At 44.5% G+C, this 13,166-nt stretch overlaps 1 protein-coding gene and 1 long non-coding RNA gene across 7 annotated transcripts in view; one reads left to right on the forward strand and one right to left on the reverse strand.

Moving 5' to 3' along the window:
• tbc1d1 (TBC1 (tre-2/USP6, BUB2, cdc16) domain family, member 1) overlaps nucleotides 1-7,131 on the forward strand; it is a 48,996-nt gene extending 41,865 nt beyond the window's left edge. Inside the window, exons 21-22 of one of the 3 annotated variants that reach the window (XM_086211454.1) lie at nucleotides 3,130-3,306; nucleotides 3,396-7,131. In XM_086211454.1, coding sequence (XP_086067580.1) covers nucleotides 3,130-3,306; nucleotides 3,396-3,680 — 462 coding nt within the window. In that variant the 3' untranslated portion in view covers nucleotides 3,681-7,131. The remainder of the gene's footprint in view (nucleotides 1-3,129; nucleotides 3,307-3,395) is intronic. The other 2 variants (XM_086211455.1, XM_086211456.1) reach the window with 2 other exon arrangements.
• Nucleotides 569-6,562, reverse strand: LOC147257490 (uncharacterized). 4 transcript variants are annotated; one of them, XR_015117607.1, is made up of 5 exons: nucleotides 6,477-6,562; nucleotides 4,275-4,350; nucleotides 3,367-3,482; nucleotides 2,308-2,388; nucleotides 569-2,065 (listed from the first exon to the last, which is right to left on the reverse strand). It is a non-coding gene; the product is annotated as an uncharacterized LOC147257490 (long non-coding RNA). The 4 variants fall into 4 exon arrangements; XR_015117608.1 differs by lacking the exon at nucleotides 2,308-2,388 and adding an exon at nucleotides 6,212-6,309; XR_015117605.1 differs by lacking the exon at nucleotides 2,308-2,388.
• Nucleotides 7,132-13,166: the final 6,035 nt, after the last annotated feature.

Raw genomic sequence — 13,166 nt, forward strand, 5'->3', positions numbered from 1 at the left:
CATCAGTCTCCAGACCCGGGTTCACCAGGCCTCGTCATTCTCCAGACCCGGGTTCACCAGGCCTCATCATTCTCCAGACCCGGGTTCACCAGGCCTCATCAGTCTCCAGACCCAGTTTCACCAGGCCTCATCATTCTCCAGACCCAGTTTCACCAGGCCTCATCAGTCTCCAGGCCCGGGTTCACCAGGCCTCATCAGTCTCCAGGCCCGGGTTCACCAGGCCTCATCATTCTCCAGGCCCGGGTTCACCAGGCCTCATCATTCTCCAGACCCGGGTTCACCAGGCCTCATCAGTCTCCAGACCCAGTTTCACCAGGCCTCATCATTCTCCAGACCCAGTTTCACCAGGCCTCATCAGTCTCCAGGCCTGGGTTCACCAGGCCTCATCATTTCTCCAGACCCAGTTTCACCAGGCCTCATCAGTCTCCAGGCCCGGGTTCACCAGGCCTCATCATTCTCCAGACCCGGGTTCACCAGGCCTCATCAGTCTCCAGACCCGGGTTCACCAGGCCTCATCAGTCTCCAGACCCAGTTTCACCAGGCCTCATCAGTCTCCAGACCCGGGTTCACCAGGCCTCATCAGTCTCCAGACCCGGGTTCACCAGGCCTCATCAGTCTCCAGACCCAGTTTCACCAGGCCTCATCAGTCTCCAGGCCCGGGTTCACCAGGCCTCATCATTCTCCAGACCCGGGTTCACCAGGCCTCATCAGTCTCCAGACCCGGGTTCACCAGGCCTCATCAGTCTCCAGACCCAGTTTCACCAGGCCTCATCAGTCTCCAGACCCAGTTTCACCAGGCCTCATCATTCTCCAGACCCGGGTTCACCAGGCCTCATCAGTCTCCAGACCCAGTTTCACCAGGCCTCATCAGTCTCCAGACCCGGGTTCACCAGGCTTCATCATTGTCCAGACCCGTGTCCACCAGGCTTCATCAGTTGCCTGAACACCTGCAGATGATGAGTTGGAGTTCTAGCATGTTCTGCTGTTTTAGTGGATCCACTGTCCAACACAGCTGCTTTCTAAATATCAGTTCCATGTTATAGTCAGCGTCCCTGAATATTACTGGACCTCTGTTTAACATAGCTTAGCTGAATCTGTAGTTTTGACTGAGACATAACGGAACATAAACATATCATCTGTCCAGCTCCAAGTTATATCTTGTAATTGTTCCTACGTTTTTGTTCTTGTAGTTTTCTTGATTTTTTTTTTTTTTTTTGTGTCAACACACAGATTTGTCAGTGGACATTTCCAATAGAACAGTCAGGCTGATTAAAACATTTAAAACTTGTAGCTTGAGTTCGCAAGTCCAGACATATTAAAGATAGATCTTTTGTCTCCGAGTCATTTCCCAGGCTCTAACTAAATTATTGGGACCTGAGCCTGAAGGTACATCAGGCGAAGACCCGATTATGTTTTTCATCCTGTATCTCCTGTGGAGAAATACATAATGGCTGATATTTCAAAATCTACTTTTACTCAGATCTTTACCTTTTTTCGCATACAGACGAGTAACACAGAAAGAAGATGTGCAGGCAAGATTTTTTTTAAAAAACCTCAAGGCTGATAGAAACAAATCTCACGTCCGTCAGCTCAACAGCAGAAGTGATCTTCACCTACTGTCGACCTTTAGGAGGTGGAGTAATTTGCCTGTTTGATCAGAAGTAGATCAGCTTGTAGATCTTGTGTATTCCTGTGTATAAATGTACTACAAGGATGTAGTCCATCATAAGTGGTGGTTTTATTGTTCTTGGTGGTGATAAAGAAACCTTGTAAACACTTCATTGCTTAACAGGAAAATTGCAGTGACCTGCTGGCTGAGTGACAGAGGCTATCAGTGTTAACCCCACCCTCCCTCTAACTGTGGTGAGAGCAGCTGATGGTTGGAGTGTCATTTAGCTGTCATACGTCAGTATTTGTGGTGAAAACAAGACAACAAGCGCATGTCATCAACAGCAGGCTGCCATGTTTGATGAGTTGTCTCCAACCCCAAACATCCTCTCTTGTACAGTATTGGTCCAGTGAGTCCGTCCCATTCATGAGAATGGATGTACCTTCATCAGTGGTCCTGAGGGGAGGAACAGTGATGAGTCAGAGTCATGTAGTTTAGGAAGTATGAATTTACTATATAATTTGCATGGTACGTAGCAAGAAAGGGTTTGGAGTACAAGTACAAGCTTGCTGGTACTTTCCCTCCAGTGCTATTTATCCACCTCAGGTTTTCTATAGGTGAAGCGCTGTGACTCACAGTCTCACCAACAAAAAGCAGGTGGTGTGTTTAAAGGATGTGAGGAGGCACATGTGACACACCTGCTCTGTTGCTGGTGTGTTTGTGTTAGGCTGCAGTGTTGGTGTTGTAGCTACACATCATCAGACTGGAATTATCACAGACTGGGGAAGGAAAAAGGACACATTCGAATTAAATCGTCTTAATTTTTATTTTATGTTATTTCTCCCCAAAGTTGTGGATACGCCAACACTGTTAACGTTGTGCTCACAAAGGTCGATGACCTCTGGGAGCACGACATCATTATTGTCACGTCTCTAAAGTCAAGACCGGAAGGGAAAAAAACGACAAAGCATTTTTCTCGTTGAACAACAACACTAGCGCAGCACACAGGATTCCTCCGACTTCACTTAGTAAAACGTTTGTGCTCTGCACGCTTCAGGATTGCACATCATTATACTGAATATTGGAGCAGGACTAGGACACTCAGTACCCACCACCCCGCTCACATAATCCACATACCTATCTGCAGGGGTGTACTGGTGGGGCTGCACTCAAATATCATTTCTAAGTATTTCTATTTTACTTGATTGTTTTTATACATAATTTGAGCTTACTAGAGCCCACTGAGTATTCTGTCTAGAAAACACAGAGTAATGGATTGCAACACTGTTGTTTTATCTGTGTGGGCTTACTTCTGGTACATGACGTATCTGAATTTTAAGAACGTTCATTAATAAGTCACTGTTGCTCCATCAGTTGGCTTCGTTTGGTTGAAGTAGAAGAGCACCATGATGTGAGCGAGTGATCACGTGACCATCATTGTATAAGTCATTGGTTTTCTTTCTTCTGTCAGAGGTTTCAGAAGGCTGCATCACCTCATAAACGCTTTCTGTGTGCATCAGGTTTGTGAGATGGATGTGTCCAAGCAGCTCCAGGCCTACGAGGTGGAGTACCACGTCCTGCAGGATGAGCTGCTGGACACGCCTCCAACCCTCAACCAGCACCAGCGAGCCGCACAGCTGGAGAGGACCAACCAGAGCCTCCGACAGCAGAACCTCGACCTGCTCGAGGAGATGCAGGTGCGTGCACACGTGTTGGCAAACACAGTTTATCCGGTCTTTTGTTTTAAACGTGGTCACCTTCACTTGCCTCCCTCCGTCCCACCCAGGTGTCCCAAGCTCGCGTCTGCGGCCTGGAGGGTCAAGTGGCAGCTTTGGTGCAGTCAGAGAGTCAGCTGAGGGAGCAGGTTTCTGCTCTGGAAGAGGAAAAGAAACAGCTGTTGAGCACCGCCACACGGCTACGGGGCCTTCTCGCCAGTCTCGGCATACAGACGACCCCCGACGGATACACACTCTCCCCAACAACAGAGACACTTGTAGTCACAGCAGCTGCACAAGCGGACGGCAGAGAGAAGCCCCGGCTCCACCCACTCGCTCCTCCAGAGTGTTCATAACTGCACCCAATAATCTTTCAAATGATAAGGTCCAGCTGAGGAGGAGCCAGTGACGCATAAGCCCCAGGATCAGAAGGTCAATGGACTGGGGGGGGGGGTCATTAAAATGACCCTTGACCTCCACATTCGTCCTTTTTTCCACTTCCAGGATGTTTTGATAAAAAAGAGGAGAGGCAAAGGACTCAGTGATGGGAATAACAGAAAGTACGGGGGAGGGAAGCATTCAGACTCCTGAGTATTTCCTCAAATCTCTTGAGCCCCTCCCCTGCATTCTTAAATGTAAATGAGCATGTAATTTGACCAACAGTCCCCAGAGACAGCACTGTCCCCCTGGTCCTCGTCTGAAGCCAAACACTTGTCAGTCTTTGAATGTCTCTGATGTGCGTCACGCCCCTCTGAGAGGGTTCATTTAAGCGGCTGAATTCGCCAAAGAATGTCCTTTTTTAAGAAAAACAAGCTCGAACAAAAACTCAAATATTCAGGTAGCAAAACTAGTTATGATTCTGAGATCACTCAAAGAGAGAGAACACGAGACCGGTGAAGAAGAGCACTTCACGACAAAGTGCTGATATTCATTATGGATTTGTCCCCTACATTTCTAGTCCTCCACGTTTAGTCTTCCTCTTGATCCGGAGGAAGGCCTGTTTCCCCTGAACGCCCGTCGATCCGTCTGTAGAGAGGCAACAGCAGACTTCACCTTTCAAACAGTAGTTGTGCCTTTGACACAGTGGGTTAGAAGCTTTGAGTGACTGCAGCTCAGATAGGAGCCCGCTGCTGCTGTCGCTCAGCCATTAATCATTTACTGTACTCAACACACTGAATCCCTTCAACCTGAACTACTCGCAGTGTTTATATGTGGTGTGTGTGTGTGTGTGTGTGTACGCGCACTGAACACAACAAATCTGGTGATTTACACTGTAAACATATTTTGCTTTTACTCCCTTGCACATGTTTTTTTTAATTGACGATTGTACTATTATTGTTGTATCTAAAATATATATATATATATATATATATATATTTCATATCCTCAGCACGTCTGAAGCTGTTTTTCTTTTTTGTGTCCTGTGCGTGTAACGCCCATGTGTCAGACTGTGAAAGACGATGTCGATTTTATCACCTCCTGTCTTAACACGCCAGTCCCCTTAAACGCTATGTGCTTAATATGACGTTTCAAACCTATGGTATCATGAACGCAATATAAAACAGACGGGCATTGGTTTCCAGGAACTCCTCTTGGTTGAAGAACTAGCATGTTGGGGCAAGTGTTGACTGTTAATATGCGTCTGTGTAGAGAACAGGAACAGCGCTCCCCCCCCCCCCCCCCCCTCCAAAAAAACCCCAAAACAACAGAAATACATCATTAAAAGCAGGTCACAAACAAACACCTGTTATTGTGGAAGAACATTATGCGTTTCAATGCAGTCCAAACAATGAACACCAGATGCAAGGTGATCATGTCCAAACCAAAGAGACTCATTCACCATTATAAAATCTACATGATAATCTAAATAGGTGACGCGTATCTTTACTGGCAAGCCGGCTTCCAGTTTTTTTCAAAGTAGGCATTTCCTCAAAGTGACTTGTGTATGATCACAAAGAGCTTCCTGCTAAACGTCCTCACATTCCTGAAGCAGTGTGAGGTCCTCTGAGTCCATTCATCAGCCAGCTGCTCGGGCCGCAGCTCCATATTTAACACCAAGCTTCAGGTGTGTTGGGAGGAGTAACGGTGATCAGGGTGTTACTGCTTCATGTTGACATAAACAGTTGGACTCTATTATTCTGAAGTTGTTGGTGAAGGTAAGATGAAGCAACTAAAATCTTTTCCGTAGCCGCCTTCCTCAGTGAGTATATGGTTAATAGCTTTGACCTGCCAGTGGTCCAGAACAGTCCTCAGGATCCAGGATCTACAGTTTGAGCCAGATCACCTGGAAAAGTCACTTGTTCCTTGTAATATTACCCTTTTCCCCACATTTCATCAAATCTGTCCATTCTTTTTTGTATACAAACCCTCTTAGTGTATAAAGTGTAAACATGATACATCTGACGAGATGAACTTCCTTCTATGAATCTATGAAGTATCAACAAATCCTTCTACAGTGGGCAAAGAAGTAACAACTGGCTGTTACATGGAAACAAATGATACTCGAGTGTTTGCTAAGTACTTGCTACCTGGTGGGCCCTCTGGAGGAAAGTTAATAAATTTTACTTTAAGTATATTGCAAGTACAGGGTACCTGTGAGGTACAGTGACAACTATGACATGCTGCTGTTCCTCTACGTAATTATGGTGTCAAGCGTTTCTGAGTTATGTTAAAGACAAATTACATTAATAACAAATTCCTTTTCCCTTTTGTCTGGGTAGTTGTGACGGACACTTTTGTAAGTGTGCAGAGAAGCTACTCTCACACACACACACACACACACACACACACACTCCAGGGATCTATGAGGGTAAAACAAGTAAACAGACTTAGAATTTGACATGAAGCATTACTTGCTGTCACATCAGCGTTTAGATTCTCGGCTCACTTCTGTTCTCTCCCGGTGCCACACGTAGCTCGGTGCAGTCACAAATACTGTGATCCCTCTAAAATGCTGTGTCAACCCTCCTGACCTTTGACCTTTCCCTGCAGGGATCAACAGGATAAACACTTGGTTATCAGTGTATTTCTGTCAGTCAGTTATGACTCATCTCACTTCTTTCAAGAGTCAGCCGGAGTCTTGAGCCAAAACAAACTCTCGGGCTGAACAGAGATTTCCAAGCAGCAGCAACAAATAGAGTCATGTTCTTTACCTGAGCCTGACACGCCCTCCTCTCCTGATCACACTGATCAGCAGGTACGCAGCGTGGCGGTGCTGCTCCGCACGGCTCATCATCTCTTGGTGGGTTAAACGGGATTTATTAAACTCCACAACCCTTGACTACACAGCCCCGCCTATCTTGTGTGTGTGTGTGTGCGCGCACGCATGCTTTTCTGACACACCTTGAGTGCCAGAACTGACGCTACTAAAAGGATATCAAGATCCACATCTTTTCAGAAGCGTCTTGCATAACTACTGCTGAAACTTGACATCTGTTGACTTTGGTAATTCTCTGGCTGATTTAAGAGGATTAGTCCTGCCTTTGTTTTGTGTGTGTGTGTGTGTGTGCGTAGTGTTTTATTTGTCTGTCAGGCTCAGCTGACTGCCAACTTCACGCTTCTATGTGGTGTATTAAGTAAATGAGGTGTTTTTTAATGATTAATAACGCTCACTCAATGACACGCGCAGGCACGGTGGTGAGATGAGGGAGCGATGGTCAGTCCAGAAGTTCAAACCGTGGCAGTGCAGGCTAATAAAGCGCCACTGTGGCACTAAATCTTGATAAGGAGCTACTTTACCTGAAGCACCTGGATAATTCCAGCGATGGAAGCCATAAAAGAAGCTCCTGATTACATTTGGCCTTCGGCGGCTCCGTGAGGTTGCTCACCTCACTGACCCTAGCTTGACATCTGCTTTAATGTAAATATTCCCCCGCACGTGTTTGTTTTGTTGCAGCAGTGACAAAACACGCAATTAATCTTCCTCCTGTGGTGATAAGGCTTCTGCTTCCTTGGGAAAGTTTCAGGAAGTGTTTGACACTGCGGAAGTGATAAAATGACAGAGACTCGAGCAGACAAGCTGGCAGCACCACTGGGCTTCATCTCCCTTCAGCATCGTAAATACCAACTCTGCTTTGGCTCAGCAGGTCCTGTTGAGCTCTTTGACCTCCATTTAAAGGTCAAACACAAATGTAGACCAATTGTGAGGGAAAGTTAAACGTTAACTCTTTAAACTTTTTTTTTTTTGCAACAGTCAAAACTGGAACTTTTTTCAAACAAAAGGAAACGAAAAACTAGTCAAATGTAAGTACAAAATATTAAATCCATGATCAACAAATCGCAAAGGCAATCCTGGCGAAACCTAAAATGGAGAGTGTGCCTACTTCATGAGTTTTAAATGCTAAATATGTAAATCTAAATTGAATTTATTTGCTGTAACCTATTAAAAACGTGTATTCCTGATTGTTAGAGAGGGATTTGTATTTGATTGCTATAGTAAATAGATTTGCCCTCAAAAATGATGTTTTTTAATTCCCTGGCTCTAAGTTTTACGGTACTTTTTAAATAATACTTCAGACAGAAGCAGGTAAAAACATATACAATCACATAGATATACTGTATGTATATTAGCAGCTGAGCTAAAGCACTTCAAAAGATTTTATAACTGAGTTCACAAAACACAAGATACTCTGGGATACAGAAGGCAGGTGAGAGGATTCGGATATGTAATTAGAATAAAACAACAACGCAAAAATAACTTGAGTACGATAAAAAGGAGCGATAGAAGTGAGAGACGGGGTGGAGTGAGGGAGTTCTAAGCGTTTTGAAAGCAGTCCCTGATTTAAATGGTTACTGGGCTGCCCTGATGAACGAGCAGTCGGGAACGTAAATGATCTGTTTTAGTCACAAAGTGGGTTTGTTCTCCATATAACAGATTTCTCCTGCAGCAGCTCGTTTTTATTTCCTCAGGAGAATTTGACCAAGATTTGATGAATTCATGAGCTACGCTGCTTTTTTTTTTTTTTGAAACCACAGAGGCAGTAAATGAACATTTCAGCACGTCAGTAGAACATTCAACTTCGATGCAAGTTTTAGTTTTGTGTGTGTGTTCTTGCACATTAGCCTTCACATACTGTGCGGGCGTGCGACCAAAACTTTGAGCCCTGGTCATCTCACATTACCTGAAATAGTTTGTTTTCACCCAACTTGTCACACAAGTCCACATTCAGAAAATATGCAAAAACAAACAAAAACTGCCAGATCTGTAAGTCAGTTATATTTGCCCAGTGTCAGTTGGAGTGTATGTGATTGTGTGTGTGTGTGTGTGTCTGTTTGTTAATATAAATTAAGGAATTTACATCCCTTGGTGGGTCCTGGAATCAGAAAAAATGATCATTGCAGGGAAACAAAGGTCCTCACCGCCATGATTCTGACGGGCCTCAGCTGCTCTTACACATGTAGCTACGTGCTTGTTTCCTTCAAATAGCAACTCACCAGCTAATTTCTTTGAAATATGAGGACGAGTACCTTAGCTCAAGGTGTCACTGCATCATAAACCCCATCAGTGGAAGCTCCTGGTGTGTGTGTCAATAAACTATCATTCAAGACAAATGCTCATTACGCAAGGGGCAACAAAAACGACCTGTTTCCAAAAAAGTGTCTCAGCAAGGAAGTTGCACAGAAAAATCACCTTCCTGGTCATTTCAACATCACCGTCTGAGTAAGAACGTGCGTTTCCTCACACACACACACACACCGCCGACGTTGCAGCTCTACATGTCCAAACCTCTGGTTAACATGTCACATGTTGCATAATGAACAACAACCACACAGGCCTTTGGGGTGGAGTGGTGGGTGTAGAAGGGTCATGTCTGTCTGCTCAGGTATTCAAGGTTTTCCTTTAATTTGTCACCTCGTTGATGAGAGTGTGTGTGTGTGTGTGTGTGTGTGTGTGTGTTTGCTGCCTGACGGCTAAACACACACACCTCAGCAGTGTTTCGTCCTTCTTCACATTCAACGGCGATAAACTGTGAGTTGTTCAAAATGGGAATTCTGACTCTCTCATATGAACTCAACTTCGCTGATTTGATTGTGAAGTGATCAGGTGGTGAGAGAGTGGGAGGATGATGATGATGATGGTGATGATGAGCAGCAGCAGGCAGTCACTTGAACTGACTGCTGATCAACAGTCACTGATTATCTCTTATGAAATAAAAGGTCATAAACGCGGCGCAAACCACCCAAGGAGCTGCAACAGAGAAGCGTGATGTGATAAGGAACAATATAACGGATCTTTAGTCTCTGCCAGAAGAGCCTGAGTGGAACTGACGGGTGATCAGAATGGACGAATATCAGGAACCAAGACGACGCAGCAGAGCACATCGTTCCTCGTAATGCAGTTCACGGCGTGTTGTGGTCGTTTCGTGCATTTTCTTCTTGACACATAGGAGTGTGAAGAAAATGAAATGAGTTAAACCACAATAACTGAAAGGAAGAAAAAAAAATCAGCACAAGATGCCACAATTTCATGAGAACTTATTTGACTTTCCGTACTTTGTGTTTTAACTGGAGGCTGGATTCTGTTGACATTCTGTCCGTCAGTCCCATTGTCATTGATAAAGTATCTGCAGAACAGTGTGTGCAGATTTCTTCAGATCTGACAGAAATGTTCACTGGGCACAAGAATGAAGTGAAAAGTTTTTGGTGGTCAAAGGAAATGGTGCAAGGCCGCTGTCACCACCCGAGAGCAGCATCCCTGGAACACTTCGGAGCAGAAACGTCCACTTGGACTCAAATCTGAAAAGATTTTGGTGGTCAAAGGTCAAGGTTTCCGTGACATTTTGCGAATGAAAATGCAATGTTTTTTCTCTTAGATATTTGATTTGATTTTCAACATAACTGAAAGTAGCTGTCCAAGATGGCAGCCTTTCCCTCCTGCATGCAGACTCCAGATCAGGGAGTGACTGCCAGCTTTGTCACTATAACCGCTCGCAGTTGCAATGGCCGCTCCAGGGGAACTCTGACACACACAACTTCCATACTGATCATTTAAAAGGAATCTTTTATGAGCGGACTCTCTGTCACTGAGGCTCCGACACAGTTTTACTGCTGGACTGAAGAGCGGCTGCAGCACCTCTCCGAGTGACCTAAGAGAGGAATCGTGAGGCCCAGATCCTGGAGGAGGCGGACCTCAGTGGTCCCGCTGAGTCACAACCTGTTAACACAGAACAGAGAAAAGTCACTGGAAACCCAGGAGGGATGATGTTACCGCATTTGTGACCGTTTTGTGTAGATATATGTGTGCAAGGGTGTTGCTGTTTGTTGTAGAAGGTCAGGCGCCACAGTTTGGGTGTGACCACCAGTGTCCTGTCAGCACATCGAGCGTCCACAAGATCCCTCCCTTTACCCCCTGCTCTCCCTCTCCCTCTTTCTTCCTCCCTTCCTCAGAGCCAGGGTGTAACCAAGACTTGACTTGTCAGTTACTCAGATCTGTAAAAGAAGAGGGGGGTCTGTGTGTGTGTGTGTGTCTGCGTGTGTCTGCGTGCGTGCGCGTGTGTGACAGCAGGCAGGTTTCTTGAACAATAAAGCTGTCTGTTGGTTATTTCTGAACCCTGGAGAGGAAGCGCTACTCCCTGCAGGGTGGGGAGACGATTCATAAAGCCCCCACCCAACACTCACACACAAACACACTCACACACACTGCTTTTCTGTGAGGACATCCACTGACATTCTGCACTCTTGAGCACCTCATCCCACCTCCCCATTACCATAAAAACACAAAGCCTGAACCTTGAACAAAACTTAAACTCAGTTCACAGACAAAAATGCCTTAACTACAAGAACTCAAAGTTGAAACTGGTCCTCACAACGATAGCTGCTCTGGCTATCTTTGAGCCTCGAGTCTGTTTGGTTGTCCTGCCCCACCCTTCTTCTACGAGTGTCAGGAGTTGTTGTTATTAGAAAGCTGGCATTATTACAGCTCTGAACATCTGGCTAACTTCCCTATGGCCTGAACTGCTGCGGTGCATTCAGGCCCAGGGCAGAGGTGTGCTGCAGGTGGACTATTTACAGTGATATGACGCAATACTTGATTACTATTTAATTGGAAAAGGAGCATGTTTGTCTGCAGGAGAATAATGACGCGCACCAATAATGCCACCCGAGGATACTGTCAGTTTAGTGATGCAGCTTACAAGTGTGCCTTCTGCTGTTTTACCCTTCAGCCCTTCAGGTATTCTTTTTAGGGACTTTGAAGGGAAACAAGCAGACAATCAGAAAAGTTGAGAAATAATGAAGATGCGCCTACTTTAGGAGGCGCTTGCTACGATTAGCGTGCTAATACGTTTGCAATACAAATATTTTTTAGCCTCTCTTACAAAAACCATAGAAATAAAAAAATAGTATAATAAACAGGCAAATACAAGCATCCTTTTAGAGTTTCACAACAGTTCCATAGAAAGTGTGATCGTGCAAAAGAACGTGAATAGAAAAGTTTTATATACAGCGTATATATATATATATATATATATATATATATATATATATACATATATATGTATATATATATATATATATATATATATATATATATATATATATACACAAATGGAAATCTCATGACAGTTAACAGTTTGTCCTTTTGGCAACATAAACATTTGTATGAATAAAATTCAACCACTAGCAGAGTGGTTTAGTATTAAACTTATTATTATTGTATATTGCAACTGTTCTTGATATGCATTGAAAATGCACCAAAATGATTTATGCCTTATTCTCTATTAACGCTAGAGGCAAGCTTGGTTTATAGCAGTTATAAAATCTTAGTTTAAAGAAAACAACTGTCTTTTCTGGGCAGGAAGAGGAAAATGATATAAGAAATAAAGGAAACAAGAACATGTAAATATGCGGCACACAAAAATACAAGCGCAAGAAAGCAAACATGATGCTTTTTGAATGAGCGCATTCATTCATTCTGTTTGACTCAACTGGCCTGTTGGGTCTGACAACACAAAGTGTGCAGATACGCATTATGCTATCCATACGTGATCGCTACTGCCAGCTTTCATGCATGCATTTGTCTCCAACCATACTTCATGCGTCACTATTTGAAGGACGACCTCAGACACTGTGCCTCCAGCTCGTGCAAAATATTATAGCTCGACCACAAATCTTGGAAATATGAGAGTTGCATCCTCTCCGTCTCACACTGGTCACCACACGGTGCACAGCGTTAAGCCCTGGTCCCCTCGTGAGGTGTGAGTCAGCATGGCAGTGCTGAAGAATCAGGCAAGTTCCCTCTGTGTCATTCTCTGTAATGACACTGTGTTTTTTCTTGTTCATGGATTATTAAATCATTATGTTGCGTTTCAAATCTAATGTTGGATTTTTTTTTTTTTTTCTAAGTGTGTGAAGTTCTGTGTCTTCTTCAGGTGTATGAGGCTTATCACTTTGCGAAACGACCGAACGCATACTGAGCCGCTGCCTGTATGCAAAGCAGATGCATATATGCGATGAGCAGGGCTGGAGCAGGTGTTTTGGAGCCTCGACAGGGCCAGACGGCAACAGGATGAAGGGTGACAATCATGTTGTTTGAGCAGCAGGTTTATCAGATGACTGGGAGTGGCGTCAGACACACCCCACCAGACAGGATTCCTGTTGCTGAACTCATAAATATTTGTGGCACTACGCTATGAATGTTTTCTCAGTGGATTAAATAATCTGTTAAAGTCTGTTTTCCTGAGAAGTTGCAGCGTTGGTGAATTAAGTGAAGACCGTCGCTACGAGCTGCGTGTTTTTGTTGGTTCATCTGTGTATTGGATCTTTTGAACTACAGCGCCACCATCGGAAGCTCAACAATGTAAACAGAAAGACAGTCGCGTGACAAACTGTGATGTGAGCCAGTG

The sequence above is a fragment of the Aulostomus chinensis genome, chromosome 8 (assembly GCF_037954235.1).
Source record: "Aulostomus chinensis isolate RoL2024-O1b breed Wild chromosome 8, RoL_Achi_v1.0, whole genome shotgun sequence".
In the NCBI taxonomy this organism is placed as follows: Eukaryota; Metazoa; Chordata; class Actinopteri; order Syngnathiformes; family Aulostomidae; genus Aulostomus; species Aulostomus chinensis.